The sequence below is a fragment of the Rhinolophus sinicus genome, linkage group LG04, assembly GCF_036562045.2.
Source record: "Rhinolophus sinicus isolate RSC01 linkage group LG04, ASM3656204v1, whole genome shotgun sequence".
Taxonomy (NCBI): domain Eukaryota; kingdom Metazoa; phylum Chordata; class Mammalia; order Chiroptera; family Rhinolophidae; genus Rhinolophus; species Rhinolophus sinicus.
This window is the reverse complement of record NC_133754.1, coordinates 21,972,694-21,997,066: the sequence shown is the minus strand read 5'-3', so window position 1 is coordinate 21,997,066 and position 24,373 is coordinate 21,972,694. Positions and strand designations below refer to the sequence as shown.

Genomic DNA, 24,373 nt, shown 5'->3' with positions numbered 1-24,373 from the left:
AAAATGCAAAGTACTTCATATTGACATCTTCACTTAGCATTTATTAAAAAGACTTTAATTTATGACATTAATATTCTTCTTAAGGCCCAGTATATTTAAAAACTAATATACTTTTAAATATTCATTATGTCTTTGTAATTGATAATTCCAAGTTACATGAACTAGAGGTCTGATTATTTTGTGCCATATTGATTTGCTATCAGTTTATTTATAAAATTTAATGTTTTTTTTTTGCTTTTTTTACTTAGAGTTTTTTTAGGACTTTTAAGTGAGAAAAAAATGTAATTTAATGTTGATACCAATTATTTTAAATAGCTGAATATATCGATAACTGGTCTTAGACTACCTTGATGGATGTCATTTAATGCTATTAATACCAATGAATTGATAGAAAGAGTAAATTATCCACATATGAAAATTGCTCTCAATGTATTCCTTTTCCTTATATTAATTAACTTAAATTGTATTATCTAGGTAATATATATGTATTTAAATATGGAATATTAAAATTGTTCCATATTTTGTGTGTGAAAAGAGGAGGGCCAAAGAACAAATACATGCATTATTTTTCTATGTATAAAATATCAATAGAAAAGTATGGGAGAAACTAACAAATTTGGTTGTCTGAGGCAAGAGGAATTAGGCTAGTTTTGGGTTAGGGGTGAGATGCACACTCTTCAATGTTTTTCTCTCTTATTTGGTTTGAATTTGAAATGCAAATATTTTAACTCTTCAGTAAATATAAAACAGTATATAAATAAATAAAAATATTCCAGAAAAAGAAGGCTGTATCTCTACCATCATAACAATATTGGAATGTGGACATTGAATTGGACCAATATACTACAAATTCATAGGAAGGAACATTTGACATTGAATAACTAATTTAGGTCATGTAGGGCTCAATCTGTCAGCTAACTATGACAATAATTCTAATAATATACTATGCTCTTATTTTTCAAATATTTCTATGATATTGCATTATCATTGGGAAGAGAACAATTAACAAATAGTCATTATATTGAGACATTCAGTGTTGTAACATGTATGGCAAATAAGCAAATTATCCTGAGCTATTATCTAAATAGCATCTAGGTAAAATTTACATAGTAAAAACATATTCTTAATTTGAGGTTATAACTAAATTTACTTCATTTAACTTACAAATTAGTTAAATAATTATTTGTTTAAAAAGATAGAGGGACTCAGTTAACTCAAAATTATATTAACAAATCAAAGCCTCATTTTTTTTTAAACAAGTGCTTTATTTAATTTATATACTCTTATAGTCTTCTATTGGTAGTAGTTTGATATTTCTCATTTGAAGGCTTTTAACTAATATATTGAGCAATTTCCCCATATTAATTGTATTCCACATTGTTTTCTTTATTATTTTTATCTGTATTGTTAATATTACTTTCTAAATAATTTGTTTAATTATATAAGTTTTATAATAATCCAGGTGAATAAGAAATAAGATTTCTTCTTGGCTTAGATTCCTATAAAACATCTGAGTAATGTATTACTTATATACATATTATTCTGAACATGTAAATATTTTATATATTTAACAGATATAAAATAAATATGTTATTGTTAATCATCTGTTTTCCTTAAATGTGATAAGAAAATTTTTTAAGGCTTTCTGCTAAATTAATTCAAATAAGGATTTATATTTTCTTTACATCATAGTTTAAAATTCTAGTACTAACTATATTACTCCTATAATAATTTACATACCTATGATTCTAAATTAAACATATATTAACCAATATGTGGAAAAATATTTATGGGGCACCTTAAAAAGGCAATCACTTTTTTCAGTAATTGAGGGTACATTGCACCTCCTTATTTATGCTTTTGCAAAATGAACTGATTATAATTACTTCAACATTAGCCCTTTGCTTTTACCAAATAATCATCTCAGTAATAGTAACAAACATATGAATTTTTAAATTATTCTGTTATATTTAATTAGCACAACTGTGTACTATCTATGAGCAAAATATATATGATGTTACAATACTTACCACTGAAAAATGTGGGACTGTTAAAATAATTTCAAAAAATGAAAAAAATAAGTAACTTATGTTAAGATCCACCACTCTTTCAGGAGAATCATTGTAAGCTAATGTCGGAAGTATTCACTAAATATTCATTCATAAAGACCATGTATATTTAATTTCATATTATCTCATCATATAAAACTTTCGAATAAATTTCTATTTAACAGATTATGACCATACAATGATTCTCATTAAAAGCTTTTGTTTTTATGCTGTTTATATTGTATATGTATTTTAACCTGACGTAGGTCATACTATCGATGTGTTTATGAAATGCTCTGTCTATATGAATACATTAGGTTATTGTAAGGCATACTTTTCAGTAACTTAGCTCTGAAAGGCAAATAATACTTAAGATTACATGTTAACACATTTTTGGAATGAATAATAGTCAAAATTCTAAATTTATCTGTGCTTTAGGGCCTAGAGAAATTCTAAAAATAAATATAGACATCTCATAAATGGCCCAAAATAATTGATTAGCAACAAGTGAACCAAAACATTAGAATGCAAATATCTGAATACAAACAATAGAGGATTTTTTGATAGGCATGGTGTCTGTAATTAGGGGTGTCAGACACTGAAAATTACATTGACAAGATCAATATTAATAACTGGACTGGTGAATTTTCAGTAGTAAGAGAATTAAATGGTTTTTATGGTCTACTCTGTTATAATGTACAAGTATATAATGAAATATGATTAAGCTTGTGAAAGTTTTTTTTCCCTCTTTAATCATTATTAAGAGTCAGTGCATTAGGCAGAGATAAATATGAAAATCTTAAATAACTAACATCCTCTGAACAGTAAATAATGTTATTTATAATTTTGCGTGCACAGAAATAGTGTGGAAGAATACGTAACATAGAGTGAACAAAGCTTATTCCTGGGGAGTAAGGCTTATAGGCAGGATAAAGGAGAGGTTGGCATTTTTTTTTTAATGTATAAACATACATATACTTTGAACTCTTTAAGATGAGCATGCAATATTTCATGATCAAATGAAAATGTAAATGAAAAATAAAATGAGATGTGATGGGGACCAAAAGGATCGTACACTATAGACCAAGACAATGGGCATTTCATGAAACATCATATTCTGTTTTCATTTTTGTCCATGTTTAATAGTGAATGACTTATTTCAAGAATATGTTTATTATTTTAATGTTCATTTTTTACCGAGAACTAGTATCATAAAAACAGTTGAGGCTAAAAGTGGCAATTGAAATGATGTATTTAGAAACACATCATATTAAATACAGTAAAAAGAAATTACTTTCATAAGTAACTTAGATATTAATATTCAGGTAGGCAAGTAGTAGCATTTCTCTGTACTGATGCCAAGTTTACTTATATAGACAATCTTTGATGGTAGAGGAATAACTCATTTCTTCCATTTTATTAAATGCAACATTCACCTAGGTATCTCAATCACCTTGCTAATTTATAACAGCTCTGTACCAACTTCAGAAAGAGAAAAAAAAAAAATAGACTTCAGTGGTCCCAGCCAATTCCACAGTCCCAGGCAGCACCAGGGTCCCAGTGGCTCACACACGCTCACACACCCAGGCTTCCAGCATATCTAAGCATTGCCCAGCTCCCTCAGCCTGGTGGGCCGAGGTTCCCAACCAGGCCCCTAAAACTCTGGAGGCAGGCAGACTCCCATGAACCCAGCTCCTGGCTGACCCAGCCAAGCCAACTACCACGAACCCTGGCTTTTGATTCACCCAGCACCAGGTCAACTCCCATGTCCCCATGTCCCACAGTCCACCCAGGGTCAGACCTTGCTTTGCGAATCTACACTGAAGACTAGTTCCCACAGATTCAGGCTCTCTGCTTGTCCCCACACCAGACCAGTCTCAGCAGAGCAAACCTTCAGGTGGGGCACCCAAGATTCCAGGTTACAGGTTGATTCCAGAGATTCTAAGCTCTAGGCTGCCCCTAGCACCAAGCCAGCCACAATGACCCTGGCCTTCAGTCTGGCTACTGTGAAAACAGATTCCCAGACCACTTTACTACCAAACCAGGTTCCCAGACCACCCTAGAACCAAACCAGGCCCTGTGGACCTAGATGCCGGTTCTAACCCAGTGGACCCTGGTGCTAGATTGGCCTCTTTTGACCACACACAGACCCAGGTTCCAGGTCAGTCACCTTAGACTCAATTGCCAGGCACACCTCACCCCTGCCGACACAGGCATAAGGCCTGTGTACTCAAGCAATAGTCCTGTCACCTTCCAACTAGACACCAGACCTGCCTACCCAAAGTTTCCAGCAGGATGCCTGCCTTCAGATACCAGCACAGGCCTTCCCAGAATCTCTGGATGGGCTGACTGGTCATGGGCTCTGCCTGTCCAAGGCAATTGGTAAGGATTGGAAGAGGCATCTACTACCTTAAATGTACAGACACCAACAACACAAGTCCACAAGGGTTATGAGCTGAGAGAGTACATCACCACTAGAGTGTATCATTATAAGAAATACTCAAAGGTATTCTTTAAGCTGAAATGAAAGGAGTCTACTTAAAACATATGAAAGTATAAAACATACTAGTAAAGTTAAGTATGCAGTCAAATTCAGAATAATCTAATACTATAATATGATGGTATGTTAATCACTTAACTTTAGTATAGAGGTTAGAGGATAAAAGTGTAAAAAATACCTACATTTACAATAATTAATGGATACACAGTATAAAAAAGGTATATCGTGACTCAAAACATAAAATATGGGGAGGAGAGTAAAAGAGTACATTTTCTATACGTTATCGAAATTAAGTTGTTGTCAACTTAAAATAGATATATTTATAGGACATTTTATGTAAGCATTGTGGTAACCACAAAACAAAAACCTACAGTAGATACACAAAAGAAATAAAAAGAAGGGAATCAAAGCATAACACTGTGGAAACCCATCAATTCACAGAGAAAGACAACAAAAGGGGATGAAAGGAACAAGGGTAATGCAAAACATTCAGAAACAATAAGATTATATTATAATTCCTTATCTATCATTAATTACTCTAAATGTAATTGGATTAAGTTCTCCAATCAAAAGATACAAAGTAGCTGAATACATTTAAAAATATGACCTACCTATAGGCTGCCTACTAGAGACTCATTTCAGCTTTAAAAACACACATAGTCTCAAAGTGACGAGCTGGAAAAAAAATACTCCAGCTAATAGAAACCAAAAGAGATCAGAGGTAGTTATACATATATCAGTGAAAATAGACTTTAACTCAAAAATGGTAACAAGAGACAAAGATAGTCATTACATATTGATAAAGGAGTCAAATCATTAACGGAATATAACAATTGTAAATACCGGTACATATAGTATGGTAATCATTTCACAACATATATGTGTATCAAATCATCCTGTTGTATATCTTAAATTTACGTTTTACGTGTAAATAATATCTCAATAAAACTAGAAGGAAAAAAGATAAGAGAAGCTGAAAAACTTTTATGTTTTTCTTAATTTAGATATCATTTTAATGTCTTCTTTATGCCCACCACTAATATTCAACAGTACATGAATCAATTTTTCTTGCATTAATTAAAATAAATGTTTATCAAACATATTATAGCATTGATCTATGTTTTGTTGGTTATGCAAAAGGATATAAAACATGATACATTTCCTCACGAAGTTCGCAACAATCTTGAGAAGGAAAGAATAGCTCATAAGACAATTAAGGAAATTATTATAGTTGCAAACAGCTCAACTGAAATATGTGGTTTTGATTTCAAGTGCAAGAAATAATTTAATAAGAAAACAAGTAACGTGATAAAGTATTATGAGAGTTTTTCAGAGAAATTGTGTTTGAGGTCAGTCTAATGAAAAAGGACAGGTATACTAATTTAGATAATGAGAATAATATGGAAAAGTACAGAAGTAAATCATTTTTGATTGTTAAAATTATGAAGTACTGCCTTAGTGAAAGTGGAGTTGTTTGTAGAAACTACTATAAAATTAAGCCATAAAAAAGTACAACAAAAGTGATTATGATAGACCTTGAAAACCAGCAGAGAAGTTTGGATTTTAAATGATGTACATAATTAGAAGTGCATGTAGGTTCTTGAAGAGGTGATTAGCATAATTAAGTCAATAATAATAATAATTACAATAACAAGACAACAATGCTAGTTAACACTCACTGTGTCCATTATGTGCCAGGCTCTATCGAAGTGCTTTGCATACACTAACCCGTTTTATCCTGAAAGGAAAATCAATCCCTATTTTCACCACCTTCTTTTCTTATACAATAGAAAACAGAAAAATGGAGAAATTAAGACATTCACCCAAGTGATTCATTTAATAAGTGGTGAAAAATAGAATTCAAACCCGGGTAATCTGGCTACAGAAGTAATGTATTAACAATTGCGATAGTCTGCCTATCATCTTTTACAAAGTTAGCTCTGAAAAATGGCACTGCTTTAGAAAATGGCCAGAAATGAGCACTGCAAAAACGAGTTTATGATCTAGGAAGCTTTTAGAGTTAACCCAGGCATGAAATGAGAACTATATAAATATTGAGAAAGAGATGAACTGAGAAAATTTTTGAAGCACAATGTCATAAGCCAGGTTCCCTGCAAGTAGAACAGGAGACTGGAATTCAGGTGTGCATGACTTATTTAGGGAGTGTCTTCAGAAGAAAGGAAGCAGGATAGGGCAGAGGACGAAGCCGGTCAAGGATGTGGTCTCAGATGGAGCCTTCCTTCGTCTTTAACTCCCAAGAAGCTCTGGAACATGAGTTGCTGCACAGTTAGTCCTCCCCTAAGGAAAAGGGGCGGTGCTTTATACCTGAGTTCTAGTAGGCGTCGCCATTGGGCCCACGTACAGGTAGAGAGTGGGGGTAGGTTGTGGAGGTTGGGGAATGAGGTAAGGGGAGCAGGAACACAGACACTCCCAGGGAGGCAGCTCCTGTTGGGCCCAGCGTGGTTCTGAAGAAGAGGTAGCTGGGAGCCATCAGGTGCGAACATCAGTGGCGCTGGGCACCTACCTCGGTGTGCCTCGTAAGAGGGTCTTGGCAAGGCAACCATAAAGTCTGATATAAAAGGAAAGCTGGATTTTGTGTCTTATTTGGTACAGGCAATGAAGGAGACGGCGACCTCAATGATGATTTCATAACATCTACTCTGAAAGTTCAAAATATTGGCACCAATTCGAATCAGGAAAATAAAAATGAAAGAAAACCACACAGAGAAGCCTTTAATTTAGTTTAGAGCATACTGAAATGGAACTGGGATACCTAGTGAGAAGTTTCTATATGCATTCCAGAGACAAGGCTGGATTTAAAACCACCGTAACAGTAATAATTAAGGCCATGCTCAAGAATTATTCTGAAACAGTGAGTGTTAAGGCCAATATTCAGAAACCTGATTAAACACCTAGAGCAATGAGAGGGTCAAGGAGTATGAGTAGGAAGAGAAGTCAATGAATCCGAGGTAAGCTGAGCTAAGAAAGTTGTAGTGCCTTAGCCAAAAGGGGGATTTAAAGGCAGTGTGGGAGGTCAACAATGTCAAACACCACAGTAAATTGGAATGGACTCAGAAAAGTTTAATAGGCTTCAAAGGAAATACATTTGCCGTGACCTCAATAAGAGATTTTCCAGGGTAGCTGCATTTATCCACTTATCTTTGCATTTTTGCCTTCTACTTCCCTTGTGTTAATAGAAGCTACTTATGCACATATTAAGATATTACTTTTTGTTATTCATTACATCCCGGTCTAAAAATCTAATGCAAATTTGATCTCACTAAATCCAAATGCAAAATAAACTTTTCTGCACTTCTCTTACTGAGTTAGCAGTATTTGTTATAGTTGCTTAAGAAGATTTCATGTAATTACTTAAGATCAAATTCTATAAGTCTCATGATATTTTTCTCTATATGGAAATCCAGCCCCCGCCAACCCCCGAAATCAAGCCTTTATATGTAGAAAATTAAAATGGTTAATTTTAGGTCAATATGCTTACACTCTAGCAAAGATATATATCCCTCTGGTTTATTACAGTTTATTTTCATATATATTATATAGTTATATTTAGTTCTTATGTTAAAACTGATCATTTGACTGATTTTTCTGATTGGTATATAATATTTGAAGATATCTATCTCTTAATTATTTTGTTAGTCTTTGAGAATGTAGAGTTGATATGTTTAGTTACTAACTGTCCAATTAAATGTGTCACAGTTGGCGACTTCAGATATTTCTAACATGTTATCATCATAGACATTGACATCAATAAAATAGTTAAAATCATGGATCACATAAAGTACTTCTTAAATATGCAATGCATATATTAAAATATTTTTTGTTTTGTTTTGTTTTTTTGTTATAAGGAGTATCTCTATTTATGGAAGTTAACCTTCACCATAACCTTGACTTACATTGTATAGAAATAAAATACGAAGCAGATAATAATAATGCAAAATAAATAATTTAGAAAGAAGTTTTCCTGATTTGAAATCATGAAAAGTTTTAGATAACAATACTCTATTTTGGCATTTCTTCTTCTTCTTTACCTTGCACTATATATAGAAAGAAAAGTGCATCCAGAGCTTACCATTAGGTTGTTTAGTTCACAGATATAAGCATCATATTTAGTTCTTTTGACATTTTCCCATCACTTTCTGAGCATTTTCTTACTTTCCGGAATAAAAGGCATTTCAGGCTAACTTTGTACATACTTCCCCTGCTATAGCCCTGTGGTTTGTTCTTTTTGCAAGAAGCCCATAATGTACGTACTTATGTACACCCTTACATACGTACACAAAAATTAAGCATTTCTATTTGTTCAGTATTAAGAACTATACATTTACACTGATACCTCCTCCAATTTCAACCTGACCTCATAGGTCTTTTTTTATATTTTTATTGTCTTCTCCTTTCTATATTTGTAACTTTATTTTCCATCAGTGAGAAATCTTTTCCTGATGACCCTCAAGAATGTACTACTTTCCTCTACTCTACTCTACACAGAAATAAGTTACAGAATTTTTAATTCAAACAACTGTGAAAAACACACCTCTTAACTGCAAAGCACTTTTTTACAGTTTTTTATTTTTTCAGAATCATATGTTGAGTACATGAAAAAATGTCTTCCCATTAAAATGACAAAAGAAATCACCCAAAAGTGAAATATTTATACTTTTTTCTTTAAAACTATTAAAGAGATGTTAAAAATAACTAAAATAACTAGACACTATAGTGATACTCCCTTTTTCAGCCTTTTTTTTTTTTGGTCACAATGTCCATTATAGAGTTGAAATTTACAATACATGGGAAAAAGCAGGAGAATGTAATACATTGTCAAGGGTAGAATCAGTCAATGTAAATAAACCTAGAGCTGATCCAGGTGTTAAAATGATCAGGAAAGGGCATTAAAACAACTATGAAAAATAATTTAGAATGTCTATAGGAAAAGATGAGTATAATGAATAAGGAAATGAGAATCTCAAGAGAGAGTTGGAAAAATTCAAGTCACTAGAAATGATCCTCAGTAAAACACAGAGTAAAAGAAAGCTTATGAGAAACATGAACTGGGTCTCAAAAATCTGTGAGGCACTCTCAATTATTGAAATATATATGTAAGTGGAGTCATAGAAACAGTTTGAAGAGTAAATTAGGAGGAAACATTAGGAATTAATTGCAGATAATTTTCTAAATTTGATTTTTAAAAAAATTCATTCACTGCTCCAGGAAGCTCAGAAAATCATAAGCAGAGTAAATACCAAGTAACCCATCTAGAAATGTCAAAGTTAAATGGCTAAAATCCTAAGATAAAAAGAAAAAAAAAAAAGAAAACAATTAAAGATAAAAAGACATAGTAAATTAAGAAAACAATTATATGAAGGAAAGCCTATTTTCTATTGTAAACAATGAAGTCTAGATAATAAAGTACTATTTTTCGAGTTCCAAAGGAAAAAAAAAAAAATATATATATATATATATATATATATATATATATATATATATGTATATGTATAAATATATGTATAAATCTAGAAGTCCATATCAAGTAAAAATGACTTGTATAAGATATTAATAGTTTTGATGCAGCTAAATAAAGACATTTCCAGATAAATGAAAGTTAGGATAATTTATTGTCATCAGACGTGCACTACAAAGAATACTAAAGAAATGTCTTTAATTGAAGGGTATTGTTACTATATTGAAGCCTGCTTCTTCAGAAATGAATAGAGCCCCAGAAAAGTGGAAGGAAGGGAGCAAATGTAATATAAACTTTTACTTTCACATACGTATTCTCCTTTAAAAATCATCCTGACTGGGCAGAAGGGGATAAGTAGAATGATAAAGTCCTTATAATATTCATCAAGAGTATAATTATATTTGATGCTAGAATGTTATTAAAGATCAATATTGTAATATTTAGACAGAGTCAGGAAACTTCTATGCTGGGGCCAAATATGGTGTTCATCTTGTTTTGCATGAATCATAAGCTAAAATTTGCCTTTGTATTTTTAATCAATTACAATTTTTTCAAAAGGAAAGTATGTGAAAGAGACTATATGTATGACTCTCAATGCCTAAAATACTTAATATCAGGCTTTTAATAGAAAAAACAACAACAGATCTGTTCCCCACTCAAGAGAACCACTTAAAAAAAAAAAAAAAAGCAGACATACACTTAAGAAAATGATACAGTTAAAATGTCAATGAATAAGACAAAACAAAAGGCAATACAATGATTAACCCAAAAGGACAAATGGAGTAAATGAAAAGAAATATAAATTGATAGAACTAAACACAAATATAATTGTATGAACAATATACATTAATACATTTCAGAACCTGGGTAAAATGGGTAAATTCTTGAAAATGTAAAATGCAAAAGTTAATAAAGAAGAAATAGAGCATATAAATAAGACTCATGGCTTATTCAATTGAAATAGGATTAATATATCACTTTTTCCCCAAATAGCCAAACCAAGATTTCTTTTTTCAGGTGCGTTCTAGAATGTTTTAAAGGAAAATGCATTGCTTTCTTCTATAAGTTGTTATACAAAATTAAAAAGAATTGAAGCTGCCAACTTATTTTATGAGACTTGTATAATCTGGATCCCAGATTCATATCAGAAAATGCAAGAAAATAAAATTATATGTTAATTTCCTTTGTGACTATAAATTGAAAAATCCTAAAGATAATTTTGATTCAGAAAAAAAAAAGGCCTTTTTATGAATTTCAACGTCCATATATTAAAAAAGTGTTTAGCAATGCTAGAAATTAAAGGGATTTTCCTGACTTGGTAAAGTAAACAAGCATCCTACTAAAAGAAGAGTCTTTAAATGTGTTCCTTACAAGATAGAAAAAGAACACAAATTTTCTTCCCTGACAGCTACTAGTTAACACAGAACTAGAGGTCCTGGATGAGGTTTTAAAGAAAGCAAAATAAGAGAAATTGTAGAGAATGAACAGCAACACGTCAAAATGAGATTATATGCACATGATATAATCATCTACATAGAGGGAAAAAAGAGCAGAATCAAAAGCCCTCGTAAGATAATTCAATAAATGTGTCATATAAAAGATGGATCTATAAAAGTTTCAACTCATGGGTTCTAAACCAACAGAATCCCACAAGAAAATAACATTAAATAAAAAAAGAAAAACTGTTACTATACACAATGCTAACAAAACTTTAAAATATGTAGGAATCAAGCAAAAATACCAAAGACAACTTTCGGAAAAAAATTAAAATTTAAATAGAATCAAACAAAATCCTGACTAAATGGAGAGACATTTTGTACTTTTGTATTGGATGATTTTACATGATAAATATACCAAACATTCCTGAATAAAATCAGAAATTCAGTGCTATTTTTAATTAAAATTCCATTTGATTTATTTGACAAACTTAACAAAGTTATTTTAAATTTTATGTGAAGAATAAAAGTCTGCTACTAGTTAAATAAAAATAAAGAGGGAGACTGCGTCTCAGTCGATATAAAGACATTTAGAATCATAGTATTTATTTATATATGTTTATTTATATGTATTTATCGTGCATATAGAAAAATAATATTGTGTTGGCATAAGAGTGGGTAAATAAGTGAAAAAGAATAGAAATCTCAGAGACAGATCAGTACACATTCAGAACTCAAATTTATGACATAGGTGGCATCATTAAATCACTGGGGAAAATCAAATTCTTTAGTACATAGTGTGGTGAAAAGTGAATGAGTTTGTAGAGAGAGATAAAAATTGATTCCTCTCTAAAAGGATGGAAGAACTAAATGTGAAAGGAAAAGTATATTTAAAATTATAAAGGGAAATATAGGAAAATGCTTTGTGACCAAATATTGGAGAAATATTTTCTAAATCAGTTTTTAAAAGTATAATCCATAAGGAGATTAGATTGATAGATAGATGATTGATGATAGATAGATAGACAGATAGATAGATGATAGATAGATGATAGATAGATAGATAGATAGATAGATAGATAGATAGATAGATAGATGATAGATAGATAGACACACAGATGATAGATAGATAGATAGATAGATAGATAGATAGATAGATAGATAGATAGATAGATAATAAATTCCTCTGCACTGCATGGTTGTCAACACTTAGCATTTTGAAACTTTATATTCATGGCCTAAATTTTATCCTTTGACTCTTTCAGGCTTGTTCTGAGCTCAGTCTCGGACTATTTTGCTGCCATGTTTACAAGTGATGTGTGTGAAGCCAAACAAGAGGAGATCAAAATGGAAGGCATAGACCCCAATGCCCTCTGGGATCTTGTCCAATTTGCATATACAGGTACAGTAAAATAATTATAACTCACATTGATGTCTTGTAAATTTTAGAATTTGAGCATAGGTTTTAAAGCTTAAAGAATAACACAGCTGGCATCTTCATATTTTTTTTTCCATTTGAAAGAGTAACTGAAAAATCAGACTACCTTTCATTTGTCACTGAAATCACATATATATATATATGAATGCGTTTACATAATTCCTTCCACAAAGAATTTAAACTGACTTATAAAAATAAATAGTAGATGGATGAGCTTGGGATAGGAGCAGAAAGTTGTTCATTATCAAGTAAGAATTTGTTTAGGTCCATACTTACAGCATTAGGAAGGGAAATAGATTTTAATTTTCTTTCATTTTGGAAATTAAAATTCAAATAACTTTTTTCCTTGAAATGTGTTTTTTAAATGTTAAGAGCCCCACAGAATGTTTAATGTGAACTCTATAAATTTAGTTGAAAGGGACAATGAAAATACTTAGAATTGTGAAAAATGACTGGATTTTACAGCTGTTTGTTTCTGATCCTCTACATTGACATCTTCCATCGCCCTTTGCACTCTATTATATCTGGTGCATTCAAATAATATTGCCAAAATAGCAGACATGTGCTGAATGTTGTTTAATGTGCAACTAATAGCTCTGTCTCTGGAAAATAAACTCATGAATAAGCCATGGCTTTGCCCTCCAGAAGCTCACAGTTCAAATGGCAAAAAGAGTTAGATGAGGGAATAAATATGATACAATGTGAAACTTAAGAGGGAGGTACAAGGCATAAAACCTGCTGTTCAGAGCACTATCAGGGTTCACATGCATTTAAACATTTTAATAACTTTTCAAGATACATGACATAAGAAGACAGTAAAATCATGTGATAGTGAGGGCAAATAGTATGAATGGATATTTTCTTTTAGGAATGGAAAGTGGTTCATTTGACTGAACTATTTATCATGGTATACAATAAATAAATAAAGGTGGGTTAGGGCCTGATTATCAAAGTAGGAGGATCCTAGTTTAAGGAACTGTTTTTGCAGAATTTCTGATCATGGGGAAACAAGAGATGATGTTATAAAGATCAGCTTCTATAACCAAAAGACCATAGAAGAAGTGGAAATATATCCTCTTTGAAGATTTGGCTTATCATAGAGAGGAGTTTGCCAACCCTACTATAACAGTAAATGAAGCCTCTTTGAAAAGAAAAAGCTGCACATGTTCTGTGTGCTATATCTCAAAGCAGCAATGTGATGGAATGACCTAGACATTTTCCAGTCTCAGTAATTTTTAAATTATATTTTCTCAAAATAATTGCCCTAGGCAAAAGGGAACACGTAAGCAAGTATTCAAAGTTGTTGCAATATAGGGAGAGAGACCAGAACTCAGTCTTTACTTAATTCTATTGAAACAGAGTTTGGTGGCGGGTGGGGAAGTCTTTTAAGTGCTAGGGTGAGAAAGAACAAGGGCCATCTGTGTTTGCTAATTGGCTTTGTCTGAAGAAAAATAAACTTTCTCCTATCTTTGTGACGGAATTTTGTTTTATAACTTGGAACAAGTTGCTCCCTCTAATTGTGCTTCTAGCCCCTCATAAAACCGAGACAGAGGTGCTATCTCTCTTGATGTTGGCCTCGCAAAGGGATGTCATCCAGATCCTTGAGGAAAACACTCTGGGATATCAAACTGGCAAGAGGCTTTTAAAATGATTCACTATTCAAAGGAGTTGAGAAAGAATTTACAATGACCCATTTTCTAAAGTAAATCCTCTAAGAAAAGGGAGGTCAAAGGCCTAGTGTTAGGAAGAGGCCTGTCTAAATTCCAGTCAAGCTGAGGGAGCCTGAATGGAAATAGCCTGAAATAGTAGGAACAGATCATGGCCTCCCAGTCAACAGAGAGTGAACAGATCATGGAAAGAAACACATCCTGAAACTTCCGTTTTTTAGGAATCCTTCTACCAACAGAAAAGCATAGATCCAACACTGACAGCCGCCATAGCCAGGCACCCTTGCATTTCTCATGTACAAAACTAGGTCAAAAGACACTCATCATCGTGCAGCACAAACTTGGAAATTGTTTCAAAGCTCCCTGCTGAATCTAATGACCTAGATTTCATTCTACTTTGCAGAGGGCAGGCAGGATACAAAGCTGCCTTTCAGTTGCCACTGACATTATGGCCTTTGCTCCTGATACCGTATCTTCTTGATGGTTGATAAATTTCCAATTGTTAGTTTATAGAAATGCATTAGATGAGGAAATAACTTACAAGTCATATTGGGCAAATTTTAGGCATAACATAAAAATGTACCTGACTTTTGCTATATACAATGTCACAAATTATAACAATAGAAGAGATCAAGTGAGCAATGATATCAAAAGCAAAGAATAGGAAGTACGTCTTTCTGTGTGTAGTTAACTAGCTTGCTAGATGATCTCTAAGACTTTTTCTTTGTAGAAGACTAAAAATAAATGCATCACAGAAAGGGTAAAAATGAATAAGCAGTGAGATGTGTAAAATGTCAGCCATTTGGGGATATTTTCTTAAATTTTGAGGTTTTGAAAAAACTGAGAAGGATCAACTATGTCAAGAATTGATAGTTAACCATTAGCTGTAGAAGTAATGAATTCAGCAGAGATGGGTAAGGGTGCTTTAAAAGGATTTCCAAAGATAATTTTCTATGTTATCTGGAAAGGCTGTAAAGTTTGAAAAAAACAAACACATATGTAGCTAATTTATTTCATTAACTTAGAAATTAAGAAAAAGAAGAAATGGTTAAATTAGAGTGAATTTTTGACTGACCTAAGCTTCAATGGTTATAGAATTTAATCATCTTTGATTTAAAGAAAGGAATCATACTTTAAAGAAGTTTGCATAGTAAAACGTATACATGGTAAGATATGGGAGACACCCTTCCTAACTACCTCACTTTTCCCCTACTCTAGCACATTAACATGAGAAGAAATGGGTTCAGAGGCCTGGTAGAGTTTCAATATGAACTAAAGCAAATATTCGGGGACTCTTTTTTGGTAACTGGAAAGAGTGGCCTGTGTACCAAGGAGTGAGGGCAGTGGTGGTAATAGCTCAAAGGGAATAGAACACTTTTAAAGGAACAAGATATACTAATTAAAAGGTTTATACTAGCAATATGTCAGATAAAATAAAGAAAACCAATAAGGTCTTTGTGTTGACAAAATTAAAGAAAACATTTTTGGAACTATGAAGGGCAAATATACAACTATTAAAATGATGACTAATTATTTTAGTATCAAAATTAGCGTCTTTACTTACTTAACATAAAAATCTCCATAGGTCACTTTTTCTTCACACATTGTAATAGCTCAGGAATAGAAAGGAAAGGAAAATGCACAGCGGTGTTAGAAATAATTGTATCTCTAATATGAGATTTATATCACTTTTCTAAATTCTTAATTAGATGTTTAAGTAATTTCAAAATTTCTTGTTTTAAAACTTCTTTTTTTCATAGTTTTTCACTAGGAAATCTGAGTGTGATCTTAGCTATTCATAGAGAACAAAGGTCCTTTTAAGCAACAGTGTGTCATAAAATACATAAGGCTTCATTTAATATTTTCAGTATGTTCTGTGACTTTCAGTGAAATGACATATAACAAAACCAATTTTAGCATAAGCTAATTGGTATAAACAAGAGTTATGTTTCAATGGCATCTCATCAAAATTTTTACAAAAAAACGTTGAATGAAACTATGTCATTTGAAGTCCCCTTTTACGACTGGTGACTTAAATTTAAAGTTTGAATACTTAGTTGTAATCCAGAGACTATGTAATTGTATATCAGTTTTTAAAAATCAAACCATAATTCAGTTAAAGAATATTTTATCTCAAATTGCATGAAGAGGGTCACATTATGGACTAGATGATAAAATGTAATTTAAGTCTGGATAGATATAGATTCACATAATAGAAACCTTTAAAGAAATTGGTAATAAATAAAATTATTAAAGCAGGGCATAGTGAGAAAACAACCCTTTACTTCTGTTTCCAAAAGCAATAAGATCTATGCATCACTATCCATTTGGTGGCATTCTCAGTTGTATAGTTTCAAACAAACTTAACAGCTTTTTTAACATTTTCCTACATGTTGTAGAGACTCTGTTCTGTAATTTTACTCATCTAGAAGAAAGACCTTGGATACAGTTTGTTTAATCTGCTAAAACCTGTGATTTGGAATAATAAAGTAAGGATATTCTGGAATTATTCTATCGAACATCTCAGAAGCGTGGAATCAGAGGAGAAATGAGGAAAAAAAAAATGTTTACAGTTTTTCATCATTCTACTTTCAATTTACTCAGAAAATTAGAGATGTATTGGACTTTAGAAATTCCATCCTAAACATTAAGAACATTTTTCTATGTGATGCAAACCAGAGGCACCAAAACATTTTTTTAAAGAATTACATGTTTAATATTTCAAATAAGCATTGACAAAATCATCATGAGATATATCAGGATTTGTTGGTCTCTTTTGAATTAATATGAGGGGACAGACTTTTTCCCCCCCATGCTTAAGAGAGTCTGAGGTTCTTAATAAAGCCCATTTAGTGAGCTAAAGTAACCTGACACAGATCAATAGTAAGATGTTGAATGTATTACTGGAATAAAATGTCAGATCACATATTGAATGGTATTTTCTCTATCAAATTGATATCCTTTGTGTAGTATGTGTTATCACTGAGTTCCTTAAAATGGCTTATGACTATCTGATCCTCAAAATAGTTTCAGTAGCTTAAATAGAGTCCCCTATTGCTAGATACTAGTAGCTCACTGCAGATTAGGTTCATGCTTCCTCCCAATGGAACGCTAGTTGCCTGCAGGAAGCAATGGTGCCTGACAATTCACTGACATTTGTGCCTAATAGTCCTTGTCCTCTGAATGTATTGAATGCCTCTCAAGTTTTACTGCATGCCTACTATGTTCCATGCACTGAGATGGGCTCCAAAAGCAATATGCTGAATTACACACATTTTCTGCTTTTAAGGGACTTTCCAATTTAGGGTTTAAAATAACTGTCCTTTGTTATCTTTTTTTGGCATAGATGTACTTTTGATGTACACAGCCTAATATGTCTTCACTGGGAAACGGTGTAAAACAAATTATGAGGGCTACTGTAGTGATTTCATGTCTCTATATATTTCAGTACTAGCCCAAAATTGATAATCATATTGTGAAAATAAAAGAGGAAATTCAATATAGTTGAAAAGGATGTTCTGGGGTTCATTGTATTTTAAAGTTGCTTTCAGGCTGATAGAAATTTTCTTCTGACTTATCTCCTACATAGTCCTTACTATCCTGACATACTTGAAAATATACTGTGTTCATTGATGCATAAGGAAATAGAGTTCGAACAAATATGGGAGATGGAATTGCAGGGTTACTAGCAAAGTGTCAGGTCCTGTAGAGAACTGATAAGGACAAGGTTTAAATAAAGGAAGCTGTCCATCTAGCAGTGGTATTAAGAAGAAAGTACAAAATTAAACTGCCAAATAGTAACCCTTTAATCACACTGAAGCCTTAACCTCCTTGTTAAAAAAAAAAAAAAAAAAAAATATATATATATATATATATATATATATATATATATATATATATAACTTCAGTAGCACACAAACCATATTGCTACTGAAGTTAATTAAAGACGTAGTGCATGTTAAGGGATGTTAAGATAGCTTCTGTTTACTGCCAAACATTTGAATGGAATAAATACACACACTTAGGAGGTGAGATGTTTAATGTTTTGCTTTAATATTAAAAATATACATCAACATATTCAGCATGGACTGAGTATTTTAAACTCCCTTCAGAATTTTTTATTGTAATTAAAAGTAAATTATTGTTTCATTTTTATTACTGATTTAATTCAAGTGACATGAATTATGCAAGCACATTAACAGAATATTAGTTTTACACTTAGGGCTTTTCCTAGATGGGAAAATTCTGTTCGCAATAAACTGAAACCTTTAAAAACCGGTTTTATGTATTATTATTACCCATTAACTAAAAATGTTGATTTGTTAATTTTTACAGATGTTGAAATAACCTATATATTCAGTAAGGAAAAAAGTGGAAATAATAAAAATAAAATTAAAAAATCTGATGCATGTTGCTATCACACACCTAACTCTACTATTTTACTAAGAAACTGTGTGTGTGTGTGTGTGTGTGTGTGTGTGTGTGTGTGTGTGTGTGTATGCAATGCTAAATAATATAAAACTAATTTGGGAAACTTATAGTATCAGATAATAAAAATTTATGTGTATTTTGTGAATATCGTACAACTTTTCATTGTTATTGAACTACATTTGGCTTTATGCTGTGGGATTTCACAGACAAACTACGAATGAAAAAGCAATGCAAAATTTAATATTTACTAGCTATACAGGAAAGGTTATGTCTTTCTACACTGTAACTCACATATGATTTCTGAGTTTCCAAGTAAGGAAAATCTCTCAGGTCTCATAGTTAACTTTGCTCCCTTAAAAAAATCTTCTTTTGTTTTATTTTATCATTGATCGTAGTCTTGTAATTGTTTACATTTTCATCCAATTTGGGTACTGAGAAGGCAGGAACTGAATCGTATTTTACCATACCAACTGTGCAAAAAACATGATATTTATTCTTCTGCGTTAATCTTATAGTTTGACTATATTTTCTCAGGATTAGTTCCCCTGCACTCCAATCCCAAAACATCTATTAACTTGGTTCTATTGCATTTAAGGGACAGTGTAGTGTAGTGTGTAGAATTTAACATAAAAAATATCTAGGGGCCGGCCCAGGGGCTCAGGCGGTTAGAGCTCGGTGCTCCTAACTCTGAAGGCAGCCGGCTCGATTCCCACATGGGCCAGTGGCCTCTCAACCACAAGATTGCCAGTTCAATTCCTTGAGTCCCACAAGGGATGGTGGGCAGCGCCCCCTGCAACTAAGTTTGAACACAGCACCTTGAGCTAAGCTGCCTCTGAGCTTCCAGATGGCTCAGTTGGTTGGAGCCCATCCTCTCAACCACAGAGTTGCCAGTTCGACTCCTGCAAGGGATGGTGGGCTGCAACCCCTGCAACTAGCATTGGCAACTGGACCTGGAGCTGAGCTGCGCCCTCCACAACTAAGACTGAAAGGACAATAGCTTGAAGCTGAATGGCACCGTCCACAACCCTCCACAACTAGGATTGAAAGGACAATGACTTGACTTGGAAAAAAGTCCTGGAAGTACACACTGTTCCCCAATAAAGTCCTGTCCCCCACCCCCCTGCAATAAAATCTAAAAAAAAAAAAAAATCTAGGATTTTCTTCAACCTTCATCAGGACTGATATTTAACCAAATGTCATTATGAGGTTGGCAGCCCAATGTTCATTCTGGGCATTTATTCTAATTTGCATGTATCAATTTCTTACTTCTCATTAAGAATTTTGATTATACCCCTGGGCTCTCCCATTTTATAGTTTGAGATCTTGGTCAAATTATTTAACTTTATGGAGTCTTAAGATTATTCAACTGTTGGAAAGGGAAAATAACAATGTCTAAGTAAGAGGGTTGTTTTAAGGAGTAAATGAACAAATAAAATTCAATAGATTTAATATAGTCCTTAACACATTGTAAGCACTCAATTGCAATGATTCTTCATAATAGATATAAGTTTCTTCAAATTTTTTGCACCATTTGTTATAGAAAAGGAAGATGAACACAGAACTGGGAAGGGAATAATGACTTTGTTCATCAAACATTTATTACTTTTTACTCCAATTTATTATATGCTTCAGTATTACAATATGATTTATAATTCATATGTATGATTCAGTGTACCTTTCTTAGTGGTACATGCTTTTCTAATTAATATGTATGATTCATGTACCTTTTTAGTGGTACATGCTTTTATTTTTTTAAAGGTACTTGTAATTTTATTACCTTATATATTTCAGGTGTGTTTTTATAGTGTATTACATTCATTATTTTAGCATCTCTTATCTCATTTGATCCACACAGCCACATTCTGAGATGGGCACTTAGTCAAATATTATTGTCATATATAGAAATGAAAACACCTTAACACAGAGGTCAATGGAATTTCATAGATGTGAAACCATGGTCCAGTTTTCCTAATGACATTTCAATATCCTTTCTCTTAGCGTTAAAGTTATTCATATTTCTGTCTGATTAATATGAGAGGTAATGTTACTTTTCTGTGCTGATGTTATTACCACATTGAGTAAAAAATGTGACCTTGCATTGACGTAGTACCAACTGCCATCAACTATAACTTTTTTTACAATTAGTTTTCTTTTACACAAACCATAAATAACCTGAGGGAAGTATATAGTGCTACTCAAATGGAGAATATTTGTGCTTGATTATAGCACTATTGAAAATGTTAATTATCCTCAGAATTGGACATTCATAATTCAATAACTTTGCAATTTTAAATATAATTTTGTTTACTATCTGTATCTAAATAAGAAGGCACATTAAAAAAACACTGCACATGTTATATTATTTAGCTTTTTAAGATGTTTCACACACATCTCAATTATATCTCATAATATTCAGCTTTATCTTGCAGTTGGGAAAACTGAAGTGCCAACTTTATATATGGGTCTAAATAATACATACATTTTAAAATAGTACTTTACTTGAGTTTTAACTATCTCTCAATACTTTTTGTTTAAAATTTAGTAAATTGAAGCTATTTGCAGATAGCATGTGAGAGAAAACAACTATAAACCAGTAAATGAACAAAACCAAGCAAACAAAATGACCCTTGTCATGGCACCCCTCTTAAGACTTCCAAAAATTACCATATTGCCTGGTTTGCCATCTTTGTTGAGATTACTTCCCCTTCGTGCTTGAGAAATGAAATTTATAATGAGAATCCTCAGCACTGTAATTTTAAAAGCTTTGTTTTCCTCAGATAAAGGATGGTAAGGACTACTCAACAAGGAAAACAGATTTGAGCCATGAGTGAATTGCATGTTTGAGATACCCTAAAGGTACATTGATCCCTGAGCTGTTTAGACTGTGTACTTCAACTTTCTTCTCAGGCACATTGTAGCTACTATTGCACTCCTGTCACATTCATCAACAACAGAAATTATAGCCAAATGTCATTCATAGAAGTCTGATATGTTTCCTGCTCCATCCTTTCTTCTTCTCTGGAGAAGTGCTTCAGAGTAGTGAGAGGAGAGGATAATGTAGAATAAAAAATTTTAAAAAATCAATAAGGAAACTTTAAAGAAGAGTAATGGAAGTCGATCTTGTAAGAATTGTAAAAATCATTTTACATTTGTTTAATATATAATATCTTCATTTCTGATACATTCAACTCTGCAAAATGTAAACAATATTTTCAAAGATATACATTAATTATTTTCATGTGTTTTCCTGAGTTATATAGTCTACCTTCTGATTAATGGACATTTTTGACTAAAGGGTAAATTTGACTAATCCAAGAACTATATAATATAATGTTTTTTTTGACAAATTATTATTTTATTTATCAAATTATACTAAAAAAAACTTGTTTTATGGCCTAAACAAAACAAAACAAAAAAAACCTCATGCTTTGAAATATTTAATTTAAATTTTGCTTCACAAAATCGCTTAAAATAGCTTCCAAGTAAAATACATAAGTGAAGAAAAATAAGGTAATAGTAATATGGTATAACTGGATGTACTAGGGTGGCGTGTTGGGAAAGGATTTCACACTTGTTGGAAAATTAAATGTATACTCCCTCAGAAACACTTTGTAACTATTGGACTTCTAGTTTGTAGCGGCTAAGAAACATTGATAATGAGTACGGACTGTTAGATAAGAAGATTTCAAAAAATATGTGAATGCTTGTAGTCAGAAAATGAAATTGGTAATCTCTGAAAGATGACCTATAATGATAGCAGAAAGGGAATGAGATAACATATCAAACATATTTTGAGAACCAAGATAGTGCTCTGAAAAATATAATCTGTTAAACAAAAAACAGGCAATTTATAAGGCCTGGAATACAGAGGAAGTGGGTAGGATAGCCACACGCATAGGTGAGATGGTAGAACAGCCAATCTGAGCAGAATAAAATGTCACAATTGCTGACATTGTTTCCCACATCACAACAATCCAACATCGTGCATGAAATATTTAAGGACCCCAAGATGAAGCAACTTTGTAGATAACTTCAATATGAACTATACTATACTACATTATTGCTATTAAATCTGTTCAGTGATAAGTAATATTTTCTTATATGTACTTATCCCTTTCAATCTCCCCTCTATTTTTCCCATTGAAGTAGAATATAAAAGAAGAAAAATCTGAAAGATCTCAAAGACAGAAGTCACAAGATTATAACTTCAGTCTTAGTTTCATTCCTAAGTATCTATGGTATATAAGGTTTTGAAATTCATATATAAAAGACCCAAAAAGCACATTCACATTCAAATCCACAACACCCATGGTATGATTTGCACCATAAGTAAATGTCATGAGATTCTGTTTGTTTTCATAAAAATGACATGCCAATTTGTTTCAGTAGCTTCTTAGTCAATAAAGCAAAAAACAACAGAAAATCCCACAAAAACAAAAACAACAACAAAAAAAAGAAACAGTCATTTATGTTATAAAATAAACACAGATATTTTGCTCAGAATTAACACAGTTTTCTGATATTAAAATCTGAGAGGAATATTTTTTGAAATATTTTTGAATATCTAAATACTTGTAAGGTACTATGTGATGTACTTCATGCATCCTCACTAACATGCAAAAAGTGCATATAATAGTGCATTACAGAACTCCTTTTTCTTTTGTCTGATTTAAGTTCAAGTGATGAAGTTGTATTCAAATGTGTTAAAAAACAATATTAAATTCAGGAATCAAACTCAATTGGGTTCAGTGTACATTTAATTTAAAAGGAATATTATTGTCTATGCTGAATTTAGTCTATATGTTGCACCTAAAGGTGTCTATCCTAAAGTACTTAATTCTGTAATGGGCAAACAAACATATCTGTGGTAGTTCTAATATACAGATTGTCAAATTATGTTACTTACAGGGGAAGTTTGGAAAACTTATATGAGTTGATCATTTTTATTTTTTATTTATCTCACAACCAAAATATCCTTGAGTATTGAGTGACACCTGTTTTAGATTACTCTCTCTAGCAAGTTCTCGGAGTGGGGAAAAATCTATATATTTGATTAGGGATAGAGTTATAAATTATGATATACTAAAAATAAAAAATATAATTTATCACTAAAGCCAAGAAAGTTAAACACCTGTGCATGAATGTGTGTCAAGGGAATGTTCAGAGAAAGTCAAGATTTTTACTCACCAAACAATTTCCTGCTCTTTCTAAATGATAGTTATGTAAGATTAGTAGGTTTAAAATGATTAAATAAATGACAATTACTGACATTTTTGGTTTGACCTGATACCCAGTGGATCTTCTAAAGGGTGGGTAGCAATAGAAACATGACAGCTTTTCCTTTTGCAATTACTTTTTTACTAGCCCTTGCATAGAT

General features: G+C 32.2%; 1 protein-coding gene across 1 annotated transcript in view; it reads left to right on the top strand.

Moving 5' to 3' along the window:
* The window catches only part of KLHL1 (kelch like family member 1), a 301,848-nt gene that overhangs the window by 94,922 nt on the left and 182,553 nt on the right, over nucleotides 1–24,373 (top strand). Inside the window, exon 3 of the mRNA XM_019751890.2 lies at nucleotides 12,726–12,862. Coding sequence (XP_019607449.1) covers nucleotides 12,726–12,862 — 137 coding nt within the window. The remainder of the gene's footprint in view (nucleotides 1–12,725; nucleotides 12,863–24,373) is intronic.